Here is a 26,226-nt window from a genome sequence, read left to right on the forward strand (position 1 = left end):
GTTTAAATAAAACTAAATACCATGTTTATCTTAAAACCGTCGATTTCGTTTACAGGAGACATGGGATTACACAAGGTCAATCACAATGCGTTCAAGCCGCTAGTCAGCGAAGCTGTGAAAGACATTGTGAGGAAGAATTTTACCAGAGAAATAGAATTCTACCAATTCTGCAGGCAGCGGCTATATAGACAGAGACTAGCGTTAAATTTATAACATAACGAAATACATTTTCTCTGAACGTCGATAAAAAGTTCCTCGTACACTTCAACCTTTAAACTCGCGCGTGTTACGCAATAATTATTGTTTTACGTTATACAATATTAAAAATAAAAAGTTATGTTTTAGTTTTACCTTTTAACAGTTAGGTATGTTGTATACTTAATTATTTCAACATCAATTAACATAAGATTATAATACCAACAATTATACAAGACAAAATAAATTTAAGATAAACATACGTACATACGTATTATAATATTACCTATGTCTAGCATAGATTCTAATTTTAGTAATGAAAAAAGTAATAATGATATTATATTTATTGTTTTTTCTTCGTACTTAAACACTTAAAGTGTAAACATAATATAATTATTACCTTTATAATATTATATATATATACACATCACTGCACATATATTTGTTTGTGCTTATATTTATGTACCAAATTATGAAATATTAATTGTTAACTATCTGTTAAAATTAATTTTAAATAATATACAATTATTACAAATCAAAGATAAATCAATTTTATCATAATATATTATGTTTAATTTACCTACCGAATACTAGTTACTTTTTTTCTCTAAATATACGATAAATAATTTCCTGTGATTTGAAAAATAATTCCAGTTTGTTATGTTCTTTTGCTTGCCACAGTCGCGTTTATATTGAGTTGTATTTTAAAATCATTATTATTTATTACATAATTTTTTCGTTATTTGCGAGAGACTTTTTGTCAAATATTACTCTGAGATATCCTTTGGCCTTTGCTGCTATTTATCAATCTTAAAAGTAATTTGGACTCAATATATTTCGAGCTAGCGCCGGAGATAAGACGGCTGATTGAGACCAACATCCTGGTAGTCTGGTTAATGGCGTAGAACTCATTACCGTACTCTGCCCGTTCATTTTTACGTACATTTTTTACAAACACCTAAACAAGCGACTAAGTAAAACGCGTTATATGAAATATTTGTTTTCTTTTAGAGCTTGCTCTATAATTTGTAACAAATTCCAATTTTGGGAAGCGATCTTGTGTTAATCATGCTTCACCTTTTTATACAAAGGTGATCTTAACATTACTATCAGATACCATAATAGGGTTCCATTTATGATTTAAAGTGGTAAACATGTTGAAAAGTAAAATAAATTTTCATAATCTGTGAGAAAAGCTAATTTATGCAGATGGCCTATACATATTAATGAATAACACTCAATTAATTTTACTTTTTACTTGCATATACTGTGCAAAAATTATCTCAACAATTAATAACTGTTTTGACTTTCCATGTAAACACTCAAATACATCAATTAATGTGAACCCCCTTCTGATTCATTTTCTAAAAATTCCACTCAATCTAAAAATATTTTACTAGAATGCACAAGGCCTAAGAACTAAATCAATTAACCTTAGGCACTGTATTCCCATATTTAGTACTAATATCATTATATTCATTGACAGGAATCTTCTTAACAATCCATATTCACGAGGACGTAGTGTTCTAATCGTTGATGTATTCATTGTATATATAATATATTGTTATACGCGACGTCTGACGTTCTCTTAAAAATTGCTGCACTACTTAATGAAACTCCTCCAAGTGTTATTAATAAATTGTTCTTTTATTTTATTTATAAATTCAATTAGTAAATAGATAACTTAAGCTAAATGCCTTCTCTTTGTTAATGAACAAATCCTAGACCCTAGTATAAAACTATAGGTACCTATAATAAAATATTTTAAAAAATATGATAAGTAAAGAATGATTGGTTTTTTTTCTTTCAAAAACATGTAAAAATATTAAGTATCACTACGAATTTGGATTCGATTTATTTATCATTTGAAAATTAGTAATTTTTGTCTTACCTCATGATGTCATTATGTCATAAATTAGTTTAGCTTTATTTTTATTGATTATAAATACATATAATTTTCAATTATTATTATGATTTTGACAAATTCAAGAATTTCTAACTGTAATAAATATAATCCTTGTAAACATTAACTATCGACTGTTTTAAGTCATTACTGATTTTTTTATCCAAAGGTGTATGTATAAGTTCCATTCAACAGTGTTTTGTCTATTCGAATCTCCTGTAATAATAAATAAATAAAAACAAGATCGCATAACATTTTTTTGGTATTCGAATACTGAAAATCAATCATTCATTTTAATTTATGTAATACACAACACGCTAACCGGTTATTATATTTATTTTTTATAAACAATAGGACCAAAATACATATAAGAAAGCCATAACTACTGTATAATCCTTCACACTATCCTAGCAAGGTAGTACTGATAGTCTAAACTTTAAAGAATACGAAGTTGAATTATGATTAAAAGGCGTTGTACATAGGCTACTCAATGTACACCACAATCGTTTATTTATTTATTTGTACAAGTTACCTACGAAACGAAATTTGATAACATAATTACATTACTTAACAATATATTATGTATTATTATTGTAATATTGAAATACATAATAAAAATATGCTAAACACGTATGGTTTAAGTAATCATCAATAGAAAAAACGAATAAAACTTCTATTAGTTTATTTTTTTCATACCAGGCTGTTCAATTTGGAAGTAATGTTGAAAAGGGCAAAAATTTCTGTAGTGGTTTAAAATTATGAATAAAGATATTATCATCTATAGCTATGGTCAGCATATCATAAGAAGATTCAACATCATCCTAACAGAGTTTGAATATTACAAACTGAGGTTCTTTTAAACGGAACATCTAAAATTCTAAAGTGAACTATTGTAATTTATATTTAATGTTAATAGAAAACTAAAAATTACGTTTATCTTAAAACCATTGATTTTGTTAAAAAGAGAGATAGGTTTACAGAACATGAATTACAATATATTCAAGCTGCTAGTCAGTAAGTTATGAAAGACATTGTGAGGAACAATTTTATTAAAGAAATAGAATTCTATTGATTCTTCAGGCAGCGACTATATAGACAGAGATTAGGATTGAATTTGTAACACAACAAAATAAATTTTCTTTGAATATCTATAAAAAGTTTCTCATACACTTCAACCTTAATATTGTAGGTGTTATGCAATTATTGTTTTATGTTACACAATATTAGAAATTATAAGATATATTTCAATTTTACCAATTAACAGTTTTGTTGTACATTTAAATAATTCAACATTTCAATTTGTCAATAAAAGAACAACAATTATAAAATAAAATACATTTAAGATAAACATATAAGTCGAGTATATATTCTAATTTTAGAAACACAAATATTTAAAACTTAGATTCTCCAATTGAACTCAAATTATTAATATGGAGCAGTGCATTTGGAATGTAACCTCGACTTAAAACACTCAAATCATTCATTTTTTTCAAATTTTTTTTAATTATATCATTAATATTGTCATATATATTTATATATAAAAAAATTGACAATCTCACATACAACATAATTTAAAATTAAAACATTTTGTTTTTTAAATTATATGTATATGAGATAAAAATCATTTAATGATAAAATACTAATGTACTTAAAACTATATACATAATATAGAATTATCAACTATTAAGTCGAGAATTAATATTGTTTAAATAAATAAAATTATTTACAATGCTACTTTGGACTTTTTACGAGCAATGGCATCTTCTACAGCCTTCAATTGTTTTAACAACTCTTCTCGTCTTGATGGTGCTGCTCCTCCTTTCTTCTATAAAAAAATAATATTTATCTTAATAAAACTATTATTTGAATTAAATACCTATTAAAAAAGCCAACTTAAAAACTATTAGTATGATTTAATACAACTTTAAACTTTTTTGCATTTAATAACTTAATGTTTATTAATATAGCACGGATTTGATGCACAAAAAACTATTACAATAGGTAGTAAAAATAATAAAAATATATAGATTTAAAAAAAAAAATTACTAAATACTGCGATTTTATAAGGTATAAAAATGATTTAAAATATACCTATTGGTACTTAATGTAAAACAAACAATTTTGTTAGTACAATTGTTTAATAAAATTATGAATATAAAAAAAAGTTCCTTAACTGTTAAAAATTGTAAAACCAATAACCAAAAAGTAGATTCTTTATCAACATTTATTATAAGTTGTCTACTCAACAAAATATTATATTATACTTTTATTATATTTTATTTAAAAATAATATATAATTTAGTACTAGTAAATAGTAAATTTATTATACTAAAATATGGAAAAAATTGTATATTGTTATATATTCAAATATCTTATAGGCTACCAGTGTCCATCACAGCATCATCCACCTATACATTAGGTATTGCAACTGCAATACTTAAACATAGTCATAAGCAACACTGGGAAAACTCATAGGCTTTATCTTATATTATGTAATAGTTACATGGAAACATTCAAATTGTACTAAACTTATGTGGAATTATATTTAGTTTTTATACTACAATGTAAACAATATTTGAGTAAATGCTTGAGGCGTCCTAAGTAATATTAATACCTAAGTTTGATAATAGGTAATTTACTTTAAAATTAAAGTTAATAATGCAAAATTGGTTCTGCTGAATGCATTTTTATGTTTACATTTATAACACGGAGACTATACATGCAGATGAAGTGTTCTAAAATATTGCATAATATGAAAGTACTTACTCTTGGAGGAGAAGAACTTTTAGTATCATCATTATCGGATTCTAATGATCTCTTTTTTCCTTGAGAAATTGATTTTTCTAAAAAATGTTAAAATAGCTATAATTTATTTCTTGAACTTTTAATATATATATCATAAATTTTACCTTTTTTAACTGAAGGGACGATTGGAGCTGCCATTTTCTTCTTATTTAATTTCATTTCTGCTTTCTGCATCTAAATAATATTGATAATTATATAAATATTTACAATTAACTTGTATGTTTATATATACTTTTTTTTTAAGCAATTTATTGGGAGACAATCCTAGTTTTTTTTGTTTTGGACTTCCTCCTTCAGATGAAGATTCTGAACCACTCGAGTCAGAAGATTCTGAAGAACCTGATCCAGAGGCTGATTCACTGCTCGATGAAGATGAAGAGGTATGAGTAGTAGCTGGAGACTTAACCCCACTTGATTTATTTACTGCAAACCTAGGTGGCATTGGCATTTGTCTGGCTCTAAAATAATGTTATAATATAATATTTTATAAAAATATACAGTAAAAAATATAGTCTACCTCTGTACAGGTTGTATAGAAGCTGGTGTATTAGTTGGAGAAACAGACCATCTATTGGTTGGCACTGGGGGATTCATTGATCGACTCATTGGTTTTTTGTCAAATGCATCTGGAGAAGGATTTCTCTCTAAAATAAAAAATAGTGATGGCATGTATACAATTATTAAAAAACTAACATTAATTAAAATAGCATTTTAAATTAATATAACAAACACACAAAACAATTATTTTTGCAAAATATTATTTTGGTTTTATATTTAATATAGATATAAAAACAATACTTGTAAAATAAACAATGAGTATGGAATATAACTTTAGTTATTATTTATTAAATGCTAGGATTTATTTTTAACTTAAACTAAGTAAATTAGTTATTTGATAAATCTAAAAAATATATTATTTAACACAAATTAACAATAATTATCTAGTTTAAACTTTAATTCATACATGAACATCAGTAAACAATGTCAATATGCTAAAATATATACCAAAACAATATAATCACTAAAATATACTGATTACTATGTATAAAATATTTTATCAACTAAGAATTTAAGCAAGTTTTTAAACCTCTTTATTTAAAGAATTAATGTAATAATAATTACCTGGCTTTCTACTAGTTTTACGACCAGGAGATGTTTTAAATGATAATGGAGGTGCTTTCTTCCTATTTTTTGTAATTGAATTAGATCTACCTCTTGAACGACTACGCGAGCTATAACTTGAGTTACTTGAACTACTGCTGGATCTGTTAACATTACTGTAAAATGTCATTTAGTAGATAAAATATTAAAATTATTTAGTACCTCGAAGATGAGAATGAAGAATGAGAAGAATAAGACTTCTTTCTTCCTCTAAGCTTAGATCGACCTCCAGGTGATTTAGATCTCATCCATGGATCAGACCAATCATCTCCTCTTCGTGGTCGACTTGATGATCTATCTCTTCTATTACGATGACCAGAAGGTTGAGGACTACAATTAATTTATTATATTTATATAGCTATTAAAGAAATTTAAATAAATAAAATATCATACCTGTATGATTTTTCAGAGCGCTGCATTATTACTTCTCTATTAGGAGGGTACTTAGGAGGCAAACCTCGATGGTGAGGTTTCAAACCGGGATGATAATAAGGTTCAGGTGGTGGATATGGATAATATGGATTTCTTCGTGGAGGAGCATGAAAATCAATTGGATGTCCAGGAGGAAAATGTGGTAAAGGACGACCATGATGGGGAGGCCAAAATTCTGGTCGGTGATGGTAAAAATCTACTTGTGGTGGCATAAATTCATCCACATAAGCATCTGGAGGAGGACCCCTATGATGCCGAGCTTCTAAATCAGGTTTGCTATTATAAAAATAAAAAAATAAAATAAAATAACTTAATTTTTTTTTTTTTTTTGTACTAACAATCTTTCAATAGGAGGGCTTAGTGCAGGTGAAGCAGTTGGACTTGTTGGACGCTGCGCATAGTAATCATTTTCTTTTTCTACTTCTTCTTGATTTGATGTTAAGTTCATTTTTTTTTCTTCAAAGTCAATATCAGTTTCTTTTTTTTTATTAGACTTTTTAAGTATCTAATATTATGCAATATAAATATTTAATTTGAGAATTATTTTTTCATTTAATTACTATTCTACAGTTTTATATTATGAATAAAAGTATTCTCTTTACCTCTTTAGCTTGACGTAATCCTCTTTCCCAAGCAGTTTCAACAGGTGGTATATCATCTTTTTTTATTGGTGCAATCGGACCTCCAGGAATCTAATCAATATAACTACCTTATGCTGATGTTATATTTTAAAAAAGATTAACTAAAAACAATATTTACCAAAGTTCTTTCATGTGTTCGATAAGAATCATTTGGATAAAACGATGGTAAACTACCAGGTGGTGGTATTGGGCGTACCATTTCAAACATTGAATAATTGCCTTTATCAGCGACACCCGGATGTAAAAATCTAAATAGATCATTCTTGATAGATTCATTTAGGGCTTAATTTAATATTTTTATCAGCATATTACTCACCGACAGCTTGCACCCCATGTACATTGACCTCTCGAGTAAAATCGACATATCGGCCTGGGTTCTGTCTCTTCTGGGCGATGTTCACCTTCATCAGAAACTTCACCTTCTTCGAGTTCTTCAGGTTCTTTTTCTTCTTCAACCTCAGTCTCGTCTTTAACTGGCTTTGGTTCATCGCATTCCCCATCTTCTCCGTCTTCAGCTTCAAAGTCTAAAGGTTCTTCAGGGTCATTAACTACATTAGGCTCAATCTTAGCATCCACATTGTTATGACCATTAACTGGAATAACAATTTCTTTCGAAGGAGAATGAGTATCATTATCACTTTTCCATTCTTTTGCACTTTTCTGTAAAAAAAAAAATAAAATAATATAATACATATTCAACTACGTAAATAATTTTTTTTTACTTGGGAAGCATTATCATCATTTATATTGTCCATTGAGTCTTCATCAGAAACATCCGATAAGTAATTATCATGAGGTTCTTTTGTTTCTTTATCAGATTCATTGCTTCTTGAAGAAACTTTGGATGACGGTCGAGAATGGCTATTTCTGTCAGGAGAACCAGCTGTAGAAGATACACGACTCGATGAGCTAGATTCTGAACTCGGACTTTGTGGCTCATCATTTTGTTGATGTTCAGGACTACAAGGTTCGACAACAGGACTTTTTGATTTAGATGATGAACTATCAGGTGACTGAGGATCATCATCATCTTCATCATCATCATTGTCCTGTTCTGGACTTTGTATTCCATTATCTATGCTTTGAGACCCAGAACTATTATTGTCGGGGCTTTGTGGGGCAGAATTATGACTGGATGCTGAAGGTGAACCGCTGACAGATTGCTCTCTAGTTACAGTTTCTGGTGATGCAGATTGGCTTGAGTTATTTGATTGCGAGTCATCAGAATTTGTAGAATTGTCTGATTCCATTTGTGCACGTTAAATACACCGCTCCTAAGCATACATAATTCCCATTAGAAAATTCTATGTTTAAAATTATGAATACTATAAAGTTCAGGATAAGAAGCATAGGTGAAATTTGTCTAAAAATATAATCCTGAACTTAAAATGAAACCTTTATGTATTAGAACATTGAAAAATTTTAAATTAAACAAATAAATAAAATTATGAAATTTATATTATATCAGTAGAACGACCATTTATCCTGAAAAAGGCCCAACCCACCCAAAGATCGCTGTTTTCTGGTAGATCTTACCTTCCATCGCAGCGAGCATATCGAGGTGCCGAAATATATAACGGGAACACACTTTTTGTCGATAAATACATAACTTTAATACTTAGAACAAGTTTACGGAAGACAGAGCAACACGCGATCGACGAGACTTTCACGACACAAACTAACTGATTAAAGTAAAAAAAAAAACAAATTTAATTGGATATCCGGTATATCTAAATGTACTCTCGACTTGAATTAAGTTAAAAAAAGTCGTCGATAAAAAAAATACTCTTTATTTTTTTTCGCTGAAAACTAATTGAATAAAGAAGAAGATAAAATGCACAAATAAATTATTTATATTATTATTATTGTTATTATAATGCATAATATTATAATAGTTAATAATATATTATTATGATATATATTTCGACATCATATTATTATTATTATTATAATTATTATAACCATCGTCATAAGAAAATAATAATTAATAACAACGATAGCGAAATGACACACACACACACCACACGACGACTGGCGGCGAATCGTGCGTGCCACGAGCACGGTGTATACGGACACGATTGCCGGTGTGTGTCCGCGTCGTCGTCCTTTACCTCATAATATATTATTATAAAAAATAAATAAATAGGTCCGTCACCCAGTGCGAGCGAGGACACTAGTTCGCTCACCTCTTGGGTACGTTTCCGATGGTGTCTGTATTAACCGGGGCCGAACTCGGTGGTTAGGCAGCAGCGGCGGCAATAGTAGGGCGCTGAGGGCCCGTTGCTCACACGCAAAACGGGACCGCGGCTAAAACATGGGTCCCCGTGTGACTGTTATTCTCGGACCGCCCGATGATGATGGTCCGCGGGAGCCCTTGGTAACGGAGTGCGTCGCGCGCTGAACGGCCGCCGAACACACACACTGGTTAAACGACTGGCCTGTCGAATCGCAGCTAAAACGACAATCAAAATGGCCGAGTGATGGAATTGCTGCGGTGACTAGGTAAACGGCTACTGTTGCAGTCGGTGGCAGCGGCAATGGTGGGCCCGGTTGTGCTGCGGTCGTCACTCGTCGTCGTACTCGTACAATCGTAGTATTATTTTGTAGGTGTAGTCGACTGTGGATGCCTCGACGGAGTGACGGACGTTGGTGAGTGAACCAGCGACGCGCTGCAGTGCGTGCACCGGCTACGACGATGCATTACCGCGGTGCCCGGTGTCGGGTGGAAAGCGGGTGATCATATAATGACTATTGAGATAAAAAATCATAAAATCATGATTTACTAAAAGTATTCAATTGAAAATTAAATGTTATTTAAAAAATACTTATGTTTTTATAACTTTTGACGCAATTTTTACTTGTTTTAGATTTTGGTGGGGAAATAAATAATTACAAATTACAATGATTTCTATTCCGTGCGACTGTGATTTATTTAATAGTGGAAATAATGCTTCGATTTTCAATTTCAGTGACAGTTTTTGGTAGTAAAATGGATTTGTTTAATACATACATTAAGTAAGCATTTACAGTATTTCATAAAATACCTAATCAGTAAAAGAACAGAAACAAGTTAAAGAAAAACGGGAATTGTTAGGCAATACAACATGTTCAAAACAGTCGATTTTGTTTTTGTGTCTTGATTCAATAAATTTATAGACTTGAATATTTCACAAAATATTTATATTAGTGGTTAAGACAATTTTTAATACAAAATTCTTAGTAAGTTGTTCATCAAATTCATTGATTATTGATTTGTCATTAAATATTATAGAACATTGAATTCGAATTTGTATTTGTTACACCCATTTTTAATAATGACGAGCCAACGCGGGGTACTCTTGAAGTCTTGAATTCTTGATAGTTAATGTTGATACAATGATACCTACCGCTACTGGCGCTACTGGACACTATAAAAAAATAGTATGAGTTCCCTTGTTAATATTAGAAACATTACTCCGCTAGATAGTGACATGTGTGCATAATAAATAACAATTCCGTTGGTTAGGATTTTTTGCCGTTTCTGTGCGCGTTCGTTTAGCCGTGAAATTATCGTACTCGTCGACAGGACTGGTTTTACGGGACGGGACGGCGGGATGCCGGGACTACAGACTACAGTGCTACACTGTTGACGGATACTAGAATTATAAGGTAGCCTCCATAGACTATACATAATAATACGTTTTTCTTTAAAATATATCTACCTATGGTGGCATCAGAATATCTGATAACATCACCCAACGATTTACAAGGCACAAGTGTTACAACCATTACAAAGCGTCCCTCTCGGTCTTTTCGAGTATCCGGCTCTCATACTAACTCACGGTCTAAAGCGTCATTCCGACTGTTAAATTGTCATTGATTTTTGGCTGATGATCGATGATTGTTATTCATCGTCATTCGGCAAACGTGAAACGAACGGTTTTCATTTTTCACGTTTACTTCAGCGTTCAGTAACACTGCTATAACCGCGTTTTCGTTCTCCATACTTTTCTTGGTACCACATTATCTCACTTAAACGTCCAAAACCAATTTGTGTTATGAAGCGACATTGACACATGGTAATCAGCGCGTGATGCCAAGATTCAACAACTGTCACTAACGTCGTAGAGATCGCTCAAATTAATTTTGACATATAACTCAATTTAAAGAAAAAACCATAATATTACAGGTAATTGTTTCATACATTCTTAATATTTCAATATAATTTTTGGAATCATGGCATTAAGGCATAAATGTTGTTTTGTCGCCTATGATTGTTTTTCAAAACTTAAGTTTAGAACATCTTATATTCTCTTTAAGTCTGTCCATCTGTTTGCTACTAATACATAGTTACGATTATTGAAATTAAAATAGTTATTTATTTTTCATGGTTACTGTGTTTAGTTATTGTTTGTAATAAGGTTAAATATCGTCTTTTGCTACTTAGTACATGGTTACTACTGTATATTTAGATAAGAGGACGTCGTATTTGCTTATGTTCTTTTCGACTTACTAACGTATACCGTAGACAATTTGAGTTCACAACAATCAATATTTTACAGTTTTCTTTAATATTAGCGTAAATTTACTTATTTGACTTAATGGTAAGAAAATTATCTAAGGCATCACCATAGGCGCAACTAGGGTCAAAAATCTGGAGGGGTTAAAAATATTTATAAATCTTGTGTTTAATCTAAAAATGTTCTACCCCTCATAATCACCTAGCAATGGCTTATATAGGAGATTTTTAAAGAGGAATGTGGCAAAAGCCCAAAATATTTAATTGTTTGTAAATAAGGTAGGTAGGCATGTTTTGACAATACAGTTTTAAGTAACCTGGTTATTAATTCAGTAAAAATAAGCTATGCATACTTACTCATAATAAATTTATATTAAAATGAGGATGTCATAACACTTATAACCTCCTAACACGCTACTGTCTAATCAATAAAAATAGAGCTTAAAAATATAATACACCTATTTACTAATAAAAAGTATTGTTTATTATGAATAATAATAATGTTTTTAAACAAAATTATATTAAATAAAAAAAGTATGCAGTAAAAAGTAAAAAAAAATATTTTATCATATACCTATTATAATAAATTACATAAGTACTTAACTCATAACACATAACATATTGATAGTATTATTATTTTATATTAAAGTAATACGCCTATCTTTTTTTGAAAATTTATCAACAATAACCTGAGTGTCAATTATATTAGCAATGTCTCTATACATAAAATAGATAAATAACTAAATTTTTCTTGTCCCATACTGCTTCTTAACCAATTTTTTATACGCCTTATTGAGGAAAATGAGCGTTTGCATGTAGCTGAACTTACAGGTATTGTTACTGCAATTTGTAACAGCTTATATAAATTTGGATAGATATGGTTTTCAACAACTTTTCTTAAATAATTAAAATCAAAATCATTTTTTGAGACTTTTAAACAATTATATGCAACTACCTTAAACTGTCAATTTCCTATTGGCAATTATAACTAATAAGCTGCAATAGAGTTGTTATATAATATAAACGTCAATAAATATTAAATTATTTTATTAATTGTAATTAAATGTTTTCAATAATTTTAATAAGCTTCAAGTAAAATCATTTAAAAACTGGGGGGCTATGGATAGAACTGGGGGAGCCAAGCCCCCCTAATTGCGCCCATGGACATCACATAAGGCTTTTATTGATATTTTAATTTTAAACTGAGTTGTAGCCATGTAAAATATCAAAATTTTAAAATGATCATCTCATTTTAAAATTTAGATATGAATTAAAGTTTATGTTATGCCTTGAACAATACTTTTACCTTTAAGTTTATTAATAGCTCAATATAATATTTTAATAATATTAAAGCTAACAGCATAAAATGGATTATGCTGAACTCAAATGTGTTATATTGTTATAAGACGGAGACAACAAATATGGAATGATGTCCTCATTACCTGGTCAACATTTTATTTTAAACAAGTATGGTATTGTAATAATTAGAAGAATTTGTAGTAGGTAATAAATAACAATTAAATCAGTTAACATTTAATGTTTATTATGTCAGCAGATTGACGATTTGTTAGGTTAATTATTCAGCAAAAATCATTAATTTTAACGATTAATAGTTAATATGTCAAACATTTATTCCATGTAAAGATTAAAGAAAATATTCTAAAAGTTAAATTACCAGTTACTTAGTTAGAAGGAAAGAATTTATACCAAAACACCTTTTGAAGAATGACAGTTCTGAAGAACTTTTTTCGATTGTAAGCTTTTTATATTTATTACAATGAACCCATAAAAATGTATAAATTAAAAAACAATCTTTAAAAAGGAACTAATGTACCATACAGAACATTTATAAAATGAATTAAATTTTTTAGCAGTGTAAAATGTATTTTACAAAGCTTCCATGCTTAAAATTATTAAAAACAATCTATTTTTAAATATGAAATAAGAATAAAATAATAAGCAATTTTCAAATATCAATGCATTTTATGTGCATAGAAAACGAACATAATCCCCTTTCTTATATATATAGTAGAACCTCGATAATTGAACTAATTGGAACCACACCTAGTTCGGGTACGCAAAAGTTTGGATATTGGAAAATTTAAAAAAAAAAAAATATTTTTTTAACAGTTAAATATTTTATATTATGTACATACATATTTATTATTATTGTAAATATTTTATAAGAATTACATAGATGACATTATTAAAAATACATTACATACATAGAACATGTATATAGAACAATGTTTATTATTTATATTTTTTTGACAAAATTATCGATTTTTTTTTGACAATAAGTTGCAACACGCTTTTCTGCAGCCAAGTCTCGCAAACGTTCAGATACGCTAATTGCAGTTTGGATAATAAAGGGTTCGTATAACGGAAGTTTGGATAATCGAGGTTCTACTGTAGATCTTATAATATATTATCTATGGACATTAAAAGTTATAACTATCTTAAGACTTAAAATCAAAATTTCAATTTGTCTACCAAAAGAACAAAATAATATATTTTAACCTGTTGTTTGTATAAAAAAAATATTAAATAGTAATGTAAATTTATTTAATTGTTTTTTTTTTTTTTAAATTCTTTTTAATATTCTTTTAATCATGGAATTCAGCCCCTAAAAAGGAGGATAGCTGTCCCATGAATTTTATCTTTTTTATTTAATTAATCTTAGTATTAAAACTAAGATAGCTCAACAATTATTTCAAAAAGTGAAAACAAAGAATATTAATTATATTATATTATATTATATAATCAATCCATTATTAAAGAAATTATAATTTTAATAGTAGTTGTAGGTTTTATGTTGACTATGGGGTAGAGATTAAAATAAATATTGAATTTTAAGTGAGTTTATTAAAATTAGGTAATATATCAATTTTTTTTTTTTTATTAATTTTATATTAAAGTTCTTAAGTTTTCCCTAGCAACCAATGCATAATATGATAATGTTACCATACCAACTTAATTGATAAATTTTCATTTTAATCACATGTTTTTATTTAATCATAATTTCACTTGTTCAAATTCTGTTTGCATTATAATAGTTACATTAATACTCAACTTATAAGTACAATTGTTTGAAACATGTAATTATGACTTCCAATTCTAAACACCGAAAAGTCTATAATTAATGTAAATGTGCCATTATCAAACATCGAGAAATTGAGCAGTTTTTGATTGATAGGCGATTCAGTCTGTTGACAACTGATAAAGAATAATATGAAATATTTAAATCTCAACGTCAAACTATAGGTAGATGAATGTAAATGCAAACATGCCAAAACTGTTTGCATGATAAACTCAAACAAGGAAAATAGGTTTACAAAAACTTATTATCCTACCGCCACTTAAACATTTTATGCCCAAACTTAAAGTAGGTAACAGAAATAAGGACCTACAAAAACATATTAATAATTCATTGGTTTTCCATGTAGTAGAGAAAATATTGAGTAGCATGTGACATGTCACTATTAATTATTAATTTTTTTATGGTATTTTAATAAGCTTGAAGAAAAGTGTAACTCATTAACTAATCTAGGTTTGTTTATATAAGCCTTTTTAGACATAGTCTTGGAATGAGCTTTCAAATTGTTGTTACCCTTTACAAGATTTTATCTGGTTACCATGATTTTAATAATTTATTATAAATCCAAAAGGGTTACAGATATAACAAACCATATTTTAAAGATGATGTATTTATTTTTATTATGTGATCATTACAAACTATAAATTTAACAGAAAATATATTTTTTTTTTTTTTTTTTAGTAACAATGAATAATTTAAGTAATTATTCATCTTCTGATGAAGGTTATAGAAATATGCTGAATAGTTTCCGGACTAATGATTTGCAAGCATTATTGGCAGCTTTTGGTCGAAATAAAGCAGGTCGAAAATCCGAACTAAAAGAACGGGCAATTGATTTGTTAAGGTCTAGACCAGCTAACATGAACTATGCAGCATATATAGCGAAAATATATGAAATTTATCGTTCCGTGCAAACTGATATGCCTAATAATGATATTATGATGCGTAGTTTATTGCAAAATCAACAACAGAGGCAGATGATATCTATGGGTCAGATGCAAAACCCACAACAAAGAATGTACCAACCACCACAATATCCTCAACAATCAATGCATATGACGGCACGTGCTGGATTACCTCAAGTTATGCCCCAAATGCAAAGAGGCATGTATGGTAACCACATTGGAGGAAATTCTATTCCTGGAAACACTATGGCTAATAATAATATTCAGTATATATCTGGCAGTTATCAGCCTTCTGGACCTCGTACTATAGTATCAACCCAATTACCCTCAAATCATCAAGTGAATATTGTGGTATCGCAAGATGCATTGGGATTTGATAATATGAAAACATCGACTAGTGGAAGTAATTCTTATGCCCCATCTCTTGAAACTGTAGCTCAAATCAAGTTTAAAAAATTACCATTTTATGAAGTTATTGACGAAGTTATTAAGCCAACTCTTCTCAGTGGCTTGGACAGATGTACATTACAAAATGTTCCTAGAGGTAGCAATATTTTATGATCATTTTTTTAAATGTAATTATATATATCATATCTATTTTATTTCAGGTATGAAAGAAGCTACATTCAAACTTGTTCTGTCAGTTGAACAAGCCAATTTTGTTGCCATGAATCGTGATATTTCTCATGGAAAAAATGAATATCTTTATCAATTCCAAATTCGAATTTGTCAATTAATAGAGCCTGTGTCAAATGAGTCGCCAGATTATATGCCTCTTGGATTACATATACGACTTGGGATGAAAGCATGTCCATTACCACCTACTGCTCCTAATACTCGTCCAGGAACTGAATCTAGAAGAACTGCAAGACCAATCAATTGCACTCAACTTATTAAACTTTCTCCAATTGTTAGTAACACAATAACTGTAAATTGGTCCCCTGATGGAAAAAATTACGTTATGGCGATGTATCTTGTAAAAAAATTAACATCAGATATTTTAATAAAAAAACTTCAAGATAAAGGAGGAAGAAGTTCAGAAGAGACCAAAAATTATATTATTAAAAAGTTAGCGGATGTTGACCCAGATTTGGCCACCACATCTTATCGTTTTTCTTTAGTGTGTCCATTGGGTAAAATGAGAATGAAAATACCAGCTAAGTCTATTCACTGTGATCATTTACAGTGTTTTGATGCTAGTACATTTATTTTGATGAATGAGAAAAAGCCAACTTGGATGTGCCCAACTTGCAATAAGCCTTGTTTGTATGATGATATACAAATAGAAAATTATTTTTTGGAAGTTGTTTCAAGTCCAACTCTCAAATACTGCACTAAAGAAATTGAAATTTTGGCTGATGGCACATGGATAGTTTATGAAGAAAATAAAGAGACAAAAAACACCAATAGTACTCCTGAAACTAAAGTAAAACCTATTGATTCTGTGGATTTAGATAGTGACGATGAAAAATGCATTGAGCCCAAAACAGAACCTAGCCCTGAAAGTTCCAAACCCCAAGAATCTGAAAACTTAAAGTCATCTTTTATCGATTTGACAATAAGTGACGATGAAGAACCGCCAACAGAAAAAGATAAGCAGGAAAATGAAGCCCAAGCAGCTGATGCTATACAGCCAGTCGCTGTAGTTGATTTAAAACCACAAGCTCAAGTACAGCCACAACAAGCTGTTACCAGTTCTGAACAAGGAGTAGTAATAGAAATAGACAGTCCATCCCCTCCTTTAAGTCCTACCCCTACGACTGAAGCTTCCTAATTTATTTTTTATTTTTATATTGTAAGCAATTTTTATATATATTTAAGCTTTTAAAATTTTGATTTTTAGTTCAATCCACGGAGGATCAATATATTTCTTAAAATGACATATTTACTAAGTATTAAAATATTAATATTATTATATCCTTCCTTTATATTATAGTATTTAATAATGGATTATATTAATATAGTTTTAATTGAACATAGTGCCATCACTTTTTTTGACATACTTAGCATGTAATATTGGGTCATGTTAGAAACAGATTACAATATTATTCTTATAACAATGATATTTGGTTACCATAATAAGCATTTAAAATAATAAAATCTATTTTTTTCCATACCTATGAATATCTTATAAAAAAAAATCATTGTTCTACATACTACCTCATATTTTGCCTAATTATCATACTATAAGTCTATAGTAATGATAATTAATTAAAAAATGTCATTCAAAATTATTTTATTGAGTATGTTATTAATCAATAATTACCACCTGAACGTTAGGACATTTTAAAATAACACTTAACATAAATATTATATAAAAATATCTTTGTAATATAGTATATAATCAAAAATTAATTAAATTAATACTTACTTATGTTAATTAACTAATATTTTTTAGAAACTACATAATCTGACATTTTATTACATATTATTTTTTCTTTATTTTCCTTCATTTTTTTGATAAAACTTGGTGGCACATTAATTAGGTTAGGTTAATTATTATAATTCTGTTCATTTTTAATTAATTATTTTTGTCAGTTGTTAAAAACATTGAATCTAATATTTATGCATTCAACCAGTACTAGATCTAGGGGGGGTGATCCGGGGCCCATATTATATAGGGGTGCAAATTTAAAATTTTAAACTCATCATTTTTAATACATTTTAATATTTTTTTTAAGCAAATTAATCTTGTTTGAATTACACAAGTATTTCAAATTAAATAGTTTTAATTCAATATAGTTAATGACGTGATTTAATATTATTATTATTTATTAGTTTATTACTATCGATTATAATACGTACTATTTTAGAATTTAATACCTAACCGCGAATTTGAAACGGGTATAACTTCTAAAATAATAGTTTTTGGAAAACTTTGTGAATTTTAATATTATATTAAAATAATACAGTACAATAAATATTTTATAGGAAATGAAGAGAATGGGACAGATGTTGAAGAGGATGAGAATACTGAGAAATGTAGTTCTGGAGTAATTTTCGATTCTGATCATAACAAAGATAAAAATCTAAATCCGAATTTATGTCATTGAAATTAAGTGAAAATGAAACTGGATTTCAAAGATTATGGTACATGGCCTGAAAAAATACTAGGACTCTTATTGTTAGAATGAGAATGAATTATATTGAAAAATTGGGTCTTACTAGATCTCGCTGAGAAAAGGGTGATCTGTTAATGTTTCTTGGTTATTCAAAAATCTTATTAGTGAAAATCAATGTCATCGAACTTGGCTTAGCTACTCCAAATCAAAAAATGCATTATTTTGTGTACCATGCAAATTGTTTTTAAATTCAAATAACAAAAATATGTCAAAATTAGAATTAAATGGGCTTATTAATTGGAAAAAAGTGTGAGAAAGAATACCAGAACATGAAAATTCTAATATTCATAAAAAGTATTTTTGTTCATAGAAACTGCTCGAAATGTCAATTTGTGAAGGTTAAGGAATTTTTTATGGTTACAATATGAAATAAAATTAGAAGAAAATCATTGGAGATTAAATTGCCTATAATAATCCGTATTTTGACACACTTTAGGACACATGCATTTTTTATTGTTGACTTTTAGGGGCGCTAATATTATGTTATGGCCCGGGTTACATAATTTGTAGATCCGGTACTGCATTCAACACAAGTTAATTTTTAATGGTTTTTGGAATACATAAATGTATATATAAATTCTATTTTCTTATTCCCATATTGATAATTTAATGTAAAATTTAAAAAGATTGGCAAGTGAAAACTGCTTTGCTGTATGTAAAGTGTTGATTGGGACTCTACATGGATGCATTAATTTAAATTCCATTGTAGTTATGTATATGATAGCATTGATAGCATATGTTTTTTTGATATATATAGCTATAAAAGTTATTTAATATTACAGTAAGTTGATTACATTTTTTTTGAAAATATTAACTTTATTATGATTAATATATGATATTTTTCTTTAGATACCTATCGCAAAGCAGTGGAAATAAATTAATAGTATTTTATAAATTCAATAAACCAAAATATGAAAAATTATTGAAGAAAAAATAATTATTTTATGGTTAATATCAAATGTCATTAACATTTGAACTTGAAATGTTCATAAAAAATTAATTTGAATTTCCGGTAGAATTTTTTTTATATGGGTATGTTTAAAAACTTATAAAGTTATAAAGTATATTGTGTTAAGATATAATGGAATATTGGTATATATGAATATTGTATACTAGCTGTACCCGTGCACTTCGTTGTCCGTACAAAATCCATCCGTGCTTTAAGATTGATTGCCTAATGCTAACATTTAGCGTGAGGATAAAAACAATTGTTGGTTTTCTGATTTGGTGATAGATGATGTTTTCGAGTTTCCGACAACTTTACATAAATGTCCGGCCCAGCATTGCATTTTTTCAATCGATTAACCGATTATGTGTCATTCGTTAAAAATAATCTGTTTTCGAGTAATCGACCAGCCCTAAACATAATAAAGAGCCAAAGAGGTAATATATTGGGGTCATATACCGGGATAAAAATATAAAAAACTATCAAATCATATCTTATGACGAAGACAAAATTACAAACATTGATCATAATTTCATCAAAATCGGCTAAGTAGTTTCTTTCGGAATGCATCGAGAATATCATACCCGTCGTATACATCCGTCGATAAACTTCTCGGAAAAATAATTCATATTTATAAAAAGGTGTGGTTGCAGGTTGCTAGAAATTCGCAGCCACCCAATAATTACTCGCATGTATACAATTTACTCGTTTTTATATGTTATTAAAATTATCAGTGTTTCCCTATTATATTATGCATGTAGATGTTATATACATATAAACCTTCGTCTTTAATCACTATCAATTAAAAAAAAAAACCGTATCAAAATCCGTTGCGTTGTTTTAAAGAACTAAGCATGCATAGGGACCAACAGCTGGAAACGACTTTGTTTCATAGTTTTATACTATGTATATTGATATATTATATATTTTTTTCAAATCTTGAGTATGAAAACAAAAATTTTGATAAATTTCTGACTACAAAATTATTTTTAAATTTTTGAAATGTTGACAAATTCTACCAAAATTCAAACTTAAAACGTTTTTCAAAAAACATTACTATAGATTTTAATATTTTTTAATTAGTTATAAATTAATTTTATCATAAATAGAAAATTATACTATATACATTTGTTTAATAATTCAAATATCTACAGTAATTCGTTTTTAAGTTATAGGTACATACCATAAAAAAAAAAGAAAATCGATTTTGTCAAAAATTTAATTTGCGTAAAAACTTCCGTTTTTTTAAAAATTTTTTTTTTCTCGATTATAAAAAAAGTATAAGGAATTTTTACTTATAACCTCTTAGGAACCTAGATCCAATTTGCTAATAGAAATTACCCCTATTGGCTCTATTATTGAAAATCAAAGAATTTTTAGATTCTCTAAAGGCAACAACAGACGAAAAAACACACATTGTAAAATAAATTTATTCATTGCCCCACTCTGAATTTAAAATTAACCGTTATTTTTATCAAAAGTATGAAACGTTGACAAACTTACTAACAAATATTTGGGAGAGTTGGAACATCCGTTATACCTACACACCTTACCGGACAGGTGCATCCAACCAAAATTAATTACTAACATTTTTGAAAAGTTGGGATACATGTATATGTGTAGATTGTAGATGGTATATGTGATGATAAAAAATTACATTAATTTAAATTGCATTTATTAATATTATTTACTTATGATAGTGGCACATGGAGGAATTTTGAGAGTACATTGAAGTACCTATCCATCCACCTTTTTATTTTTTAACAATATCTAGCTGATTTCAACAATATTATGCTCATAAAAAATTTATAAAAAAATAAATTTTTAATCTTCCACCTTAAGAGCATATATTATGTAATAGTTGTAGACTGCAGTACTTGGTGATCGGTTTTGGTGTCACTGCTTCTCTGATTTTCCTCTTCCCCCCCCCCGGGCTCATCCATGGGCCCATGAAAAAAATCATGCTCTGATATTAGCTTTATATATCTTATTTATGTAGTTAGGTACCTATTCAGTGGCGACTTATTATAAGAATAGTGAATACTAGGAGCTCCTGCCCCAAAAATGGGGAAAAAAATGTTTTAAGTTGAATAGATTTATTAATCATAATTCATAATACAAGATTCAAGTAGAAAATAAGTGTATCTATATCATTTAATTGTAAAAGTGAATGAAAAATTTAATTAAAGAAGAATCTAAAAATATTTCTTTGGTCCTAGTAAATTTAGTTGGTGGGTGGGTGGGCAGGTTGTTTTGAAACTTGTTCCTTGAGTTTTGAAGACTCAAACCGCCACTGTACATATTTAACCAATCTAAAGCTTGCTGTAAGTTGTAATAAACTAGTAACTAATCAGTTGCTGCACAATGCACATGATGGTGGCATCATCGTGATCGAAGTAGGTATCGACAGTATCGTTCCGAGTACTGACTAGTGACCATAGGCTTGCGTACGGGGGCAGCAAAAGCAGCATATGCTACCACTGAACTTTCTTTGGGGCTACTGCGGCCAGTTAATATTAAATAATGAGCCTCGGTAAAGTTATATTTCCACAAATGATTTTATTTTCATAAGCCAAAAATACATCTTTAGTGGTTTAATATCTCACTGTATAACTTTTTATCCAAAAAAACAAATAACCAATACAATTTTAATTTTGATACCCAATAGTAAAAAAAGTAAAATTATATAAATGTGCCGGTTTTAAAGGTGAATTTGAAGAATGGGCAGAATTAATTTCTTGCTGCCCCTGAAACCGGAGGCTGCTTACGCGTATGCTAGTGACTATCAATTACGAGGGTTGTTAAAAATTTTTTTAAAAATTGTGTTGACACCACGTCATAGTGCATCGTGTATTTACTATTTACCTATGTAGTATGGAAGGAACCAGAAGACAAGGACAACCAGAAATAGATGGATAGACGAAATAAAGAAGGACTTACAACAGATGGGTAGTGTGAAAGTGGAGAAGTACGGCTAAAGAACGAGACGAGTGGAGAAGAATTGTTTTGGAAGCCAAGGGTCACTATGGCCTGTAGCGCTTACGAGTAATAGTAGTAGCAGTAGTAGTAGTATACTAGTATGTGCAGGGGCGCCGGATCGATTTTTTTGCTGTAAGGGCAAAATATTTCAAGCTTTTTTCTAGAGGGCATAGGAGCAAAAATAGGGGTGTTTATTTTTTTGGTGCTTCATTTCCACTCCTTCCTCAATTTTTACAGCACCTATGCCAAGGAAATATGTACATAGGTATAATTACATTTTTTTCTTACAAATGTTTATCAGAAAAATTCAAAACATGTAGGTATAAAAATTGTAGGCAAAACAAAATTTATTTTTCTGGAATGAAAAATAATAAATAATTATTAAAGTTCATATTATGTGTTTTTCTGCCAATTAATGTGATATTCAGTATTTTAAATTACTGACAAATATAATACATTACTTGATGAACAAAACTATAGAATACTGTTTAGGTATTGTGAGCTAAATATAAATATTAATAGGCCATGAAGTCGTGGGGGCTCTGCCCCTACAGTATTTATTTTATGAAGGCAATTGTCCCCATTGCTCCGGCGCCCCTGAGTATATGTATATCTTAATTGGCTGAACAATGTGGTTTATAGCAGGTATTACTTGATATATTAATATCTTATTATGGTATACTGACTATACCGTGTTTACTGTTTACCAATGATACCTTCATCTATAGATTTCATTTTTCTTCATCATTAACCGACACATCGTGTGGTTACTTTGGTTATTGGTCCATGTTCGTGATGAAAATTTCATCATGTTATTCAAACTTCGGCTTTATATGTTTTTTTTTAGTATTAGTGTATAAAATATTTCTTACTCACTTGTTTTTATTACATAATATATAAATTAAATTTTTTTTTATTAAATTTATAAAATTATAGCAGTAAAATATCTAGGTAGTTGTATAATTTCCATTTTATTATATTTTGTACAAAATAATACAACATATAAATTATAAAGTATCTTAAATGGCGGTTCCATCATGTGTACAGGTAAGTAACTATTACTATTAAGTATTAATTATTCATCTTTTAAATTTTACAAATAAGAAATAACTAAGTAGGTACCTAATTTTGATTATTTCAAATAGGTACTTTAGTACCTACTTAAGTTAATTATAAAATATAAATGTATTATACATTTGTTATAATATGATTTATTTCTAACCTATTAATTATTAATTATTATGCATTTATACATCTATTTTATATCTATATTATGGTGTTTATTTCAGGTTGAAAAATATGAAAAGTGTTTGAACTATTATCCTACTAAATCTATTCATTAATGTATGCCTGTTACTGTTACAGTCGAAGAGCAGAGTAATAATATTAATTATTATCATTAACTTAAGTGACTTTAGCCAGTTTAGTTATATGATTGTTTTAAATTGTAAAGTAGTAAATTTTAAATAAAACGATACATTGTCATCTACTTAGTGCACCAAGACATGGCTTAGTGCAATCTTTCTACAAATGTAAAGTATACCATTGATTAAGTTAAAATATCAAATATATTTAATCAATGACTAGATACATTGTACAATTGTACATGCAACCACAACTAATCTATATGATAATTTCAATAACCACAATGATATGAAAAACAATCTTTCAAACCAACCACTAAAATATTTGACTATTATACAATGAATATTTTAAAATAACTTCAACCATAAGGTTTTAATTTTTTAATTTTTGTTAGAGTATTTGAAACAATTTTACCAGCAGAGTGCAAAGAAAAAAAATATAACTGCACATAAATCTTAATAACAGTTTCAATAGTGATCAAAAAGTTGTAAAAAACTAAGATACAGTAAATGATTTTATTTCAATTTCTTGTTTAATAAGTGCCGTTAAAATCGTCGTCTGTTGTTAGATAATACAATGTCATTATCAAAAAAGGTCTGAATCAATTAAAATTAAATTATGGAATGAAGTATGTATTATGATGAATTCAGAATTTTACGAGGTAATAGATGCACCACAATTTAAACTTACGTTTATAAGAGTGAAATAAGTATTCGGAAATAAATTTACTTTACATAAAACATTCTCATATTTTACATTTCTAATTTCAGGCGATTTGTTAAATAAAATTCTAGGTATATACTACATAGTATATATAACAGCTCAAATGTTTTTCGTTAAAAATCAGTTCATGGCTTTATGCCAACAAAAATGTTCGTGTAATTTTTTCGATTTTTATCTGAAACTTGTATTTCTATCAATGTTGTTTTTGACTACCCATTACAAACAGTAATGTAATCGAATTATTTAAGCATATACTGTCGATAAATGTATCTTGCTAATTGAAAAATTAACAACTTATGAAAACATTTGTGATTTTCACAAATTTCTACCCAGCGAATAATCTATAATCAACATATTTAGAATAAAAAAATTATAAGCAGATAAAAAATAGTCGAAATATTTTGAAAATAATATCATAAATAAAAACAAATTATCTTAATTTTTGGTGAAAATTGCAAGTATCTACAGATTAAGGTTATTCATTTTCCAATCACACCAAAAAAAAAAAAAAAAATTTGTTGAAAATTAGTTTTCGTAAAAATTACCGTTTTTCCTTATTTTTGTTTTGATTATAAAAAAAAAATACTGAGAATTTCTGATTTCTCTACAGTACAAATTAGATTCAATTTTTATCTATAACTACCCCCATTATTGAAATATGAATGTGAAATCGTATTATATGAATTTAAAGCTATGATTTTAATCGATAATATAATTCGACTAATATTGCCATTATGGATACAACCGACAAATGGTTTATAGTAATCACAAGTCACTCCAACGATTTAAGTTTAGACCGATGGATGAATGAGTAGAGCCAGAGGTAAACATTTCTTTATGTATTTTTAGATTATCCTTGTCTTCTCTTCAATTCTAAAGAATAGAAATAGTTATGGTTAAACAATTAATTCGATGCATTAGCTAAATATTACTTATGTAAAAATATTCTTTCTGTAAAAGATAATTAAAATCAAAATTCAATAGTATAATATCAATAATAATATAGGCTTATTTTAATGAGTTAATGACAGCATTTTAACCCGTGTCTACATTAAGTGAATTTGCATTTGGGCCATTTAGCAGAACCAATTTTGTGTTGTTAATAGCATTAATTAAAATGAATTGACTTATTATTATATTTAAAGGTAAATATATAATCTACAGAATGAAGTATATTTTTATTGATATTTAAATTTTAATGCGGTTTATGAGTATTTTAATATTGTAAAGATTCCCTAATTAACATTTAATTTTCAGTTTTATTACAGGTTAATTCACTCGAATAGCTGACATTATGGTCTGCTAAACGTAAATTTCCTATAATATGCACCGTGTGGTATTTTTGTAAGCCGAGGACAGACACGATAGGAAGCCTACGGTCCTACGGATATAGACTGTAGAGTGTCATGAGTGTTTTTTATGATTATGAATAATATTTAATGAATATGTCCATA

At 28.5% G+C, this 26,226-nt stretch overlaps 3 protein-coding genes across 5 annotated transcripts in view; 2 read left to right on the forward strand and 1 right to left on the reverse strand.

Annotated features, from left to right (window-relative positions):
• LOC113554092 (heparan sulfate 2-O-sulfotransferase pipe) overlaps positions 1-557 on the forward strand; it is a 29,121-nt gene extending 28,564 nt beyond the window's left edge. Inside the window, exon 9 of the mRNA XM_026957786.1 lies at positions 56-557. Coding sequence (XP_026813587.1) covers positions 56-213 — 158 coding nt within the window. The 3' untranslated portion in view covers positions 214-557. The remainder of the gene's footprint in view (positions 1-55) is intronic.
• A 3,161-nt stretch (positions 558-3,718) lies between these two features.
• On the reverse strand, positions 3,719-9,835 carry LOC113554077 (zinc finger CCCH domain-containing protein 18). 3 transcript variants are annotated; one of them, XM_026957769.1, is made up of 15 exons: positions 9,324-9,835; positions 8,674-8,819; positions 7,860-8,411; positions 7,454-7,797; positions 7,256-7,385; positions 7,099-7,188; positions 6,835-7,001; positions 6,458-6,772; positions 6,227-6,394; positions 6,026-6,180; positions 5,421-5,547; positions 5,136-5,361; positions 5,008-5,077; positions 4,865-4,941; positions 3,719-3,923 (listed from the first exon to the last, which is right to left on the reverse strand). In XM_026957769.1, exons 3-15 carry the CDS (start codon positions 8,385-8,387, stop codon positions 3,822-3,824), a joined length of 2,499 nt encoding a protein of 832 aa, XP_026813570.1. In that variant the 5' UTR covers positions 8,388-8,411; positions 8,674-8,819; positions 9,324-9,835; the 3' UTR covers positions 3,719-3,821. The 3 variants fall into 3 exon arrangements, with proteins under 3 accessions (XP_026813570.1, XP_026813560.1, XP_026813576.1); XM_026957759.1 differs by lacking the exon at positions 8,674-8,819; XM_026957775.1 differs by lacking the exon at positions 8,674-8,819 and having other exon boundaries at positions 3,721-3,923; positions 6,026-6,168; positions 9,324-9,830.
• Positions 9,836-10,869: 1,034 nt separating this feature from the next.
• On the forward strand, positions 10,870-17,525 carry LOC113557718 (E3 SUMO-protein ligase PIAS2-like). The gene is made up of 3 exons (XM_026963276.1): positions 10,870-11,305; positions 15,414-16,181; positions 16,246-17,525. The coding sequence occupies exons 2-3, from the start codon at positions 15,419-15,421 to the stop codon at positions 17,409-17,411; spliced, it is 1,929 nt and encodes a 642-aa protein (XP_026819077.1). The 5' UTR covers positions 10,870-11,305; positions 15,414-15,418; the 3' UTR covers positions 17,412-17,525.
• Positions 17,526-26,226: the final 8,701 nt, after the last annotated feature.

This window comes from Rhopalosiphum maidis, chromosome 4 (genome assembly GCF_003676215.2).
Source record: "Rhopalosiphum maidis isolate BTI-1 chromosome 4, ASM367621v3, whole genome shotgun sequence".
In the NCBI taxonomy this organism is placed as follows: domain Eukaryota; kingdom Metazoa; phylum Arthropoda; class Insecta; order Hemiptera; family Aphididae; genus Rhopalosiphum; species Rhopalosiphum maidis.

Excerpts from the sequence above, each read along its gene's own strand:
- LOC113557718 (XM_026963276.1), top strand. The coding sequence starts at position 15,419 with ATGAATAATTTAAGTAATTATTCATCTTCTGATGAAGGTTATAGAAAT. Across the intron at positions 16,182-16,245 it reads ATTACAAAATGTTCCTAGAG|GTATGAAAGAAGCTACATTC; the intron begins GTAGCAATATTT and ends ATTTTATTTCAG.
- LOC113554077 (XM_026957759.1), bottom strand. The coding sequence starts at position 8,387 with ATGGAATCAGACAATTCTACAAATTCTGATGACTCGCAATCAAATAAC. Across the intron at positions 6,773-6,834 it reads AGCCCTCCTATTGAAAGATT|CAAACCTGATTTAGAAGCTC; the intron begins GTTAGTACAAAA and ends TTTTTATAATAG. Across the intron at positions 5,362-5,420 it reads TCTATACAACCTGTACAGAG|AGCCAGACAAATGCCAATGC; the intron begins GTAGACTATATT and ends ACATTATTTTAG.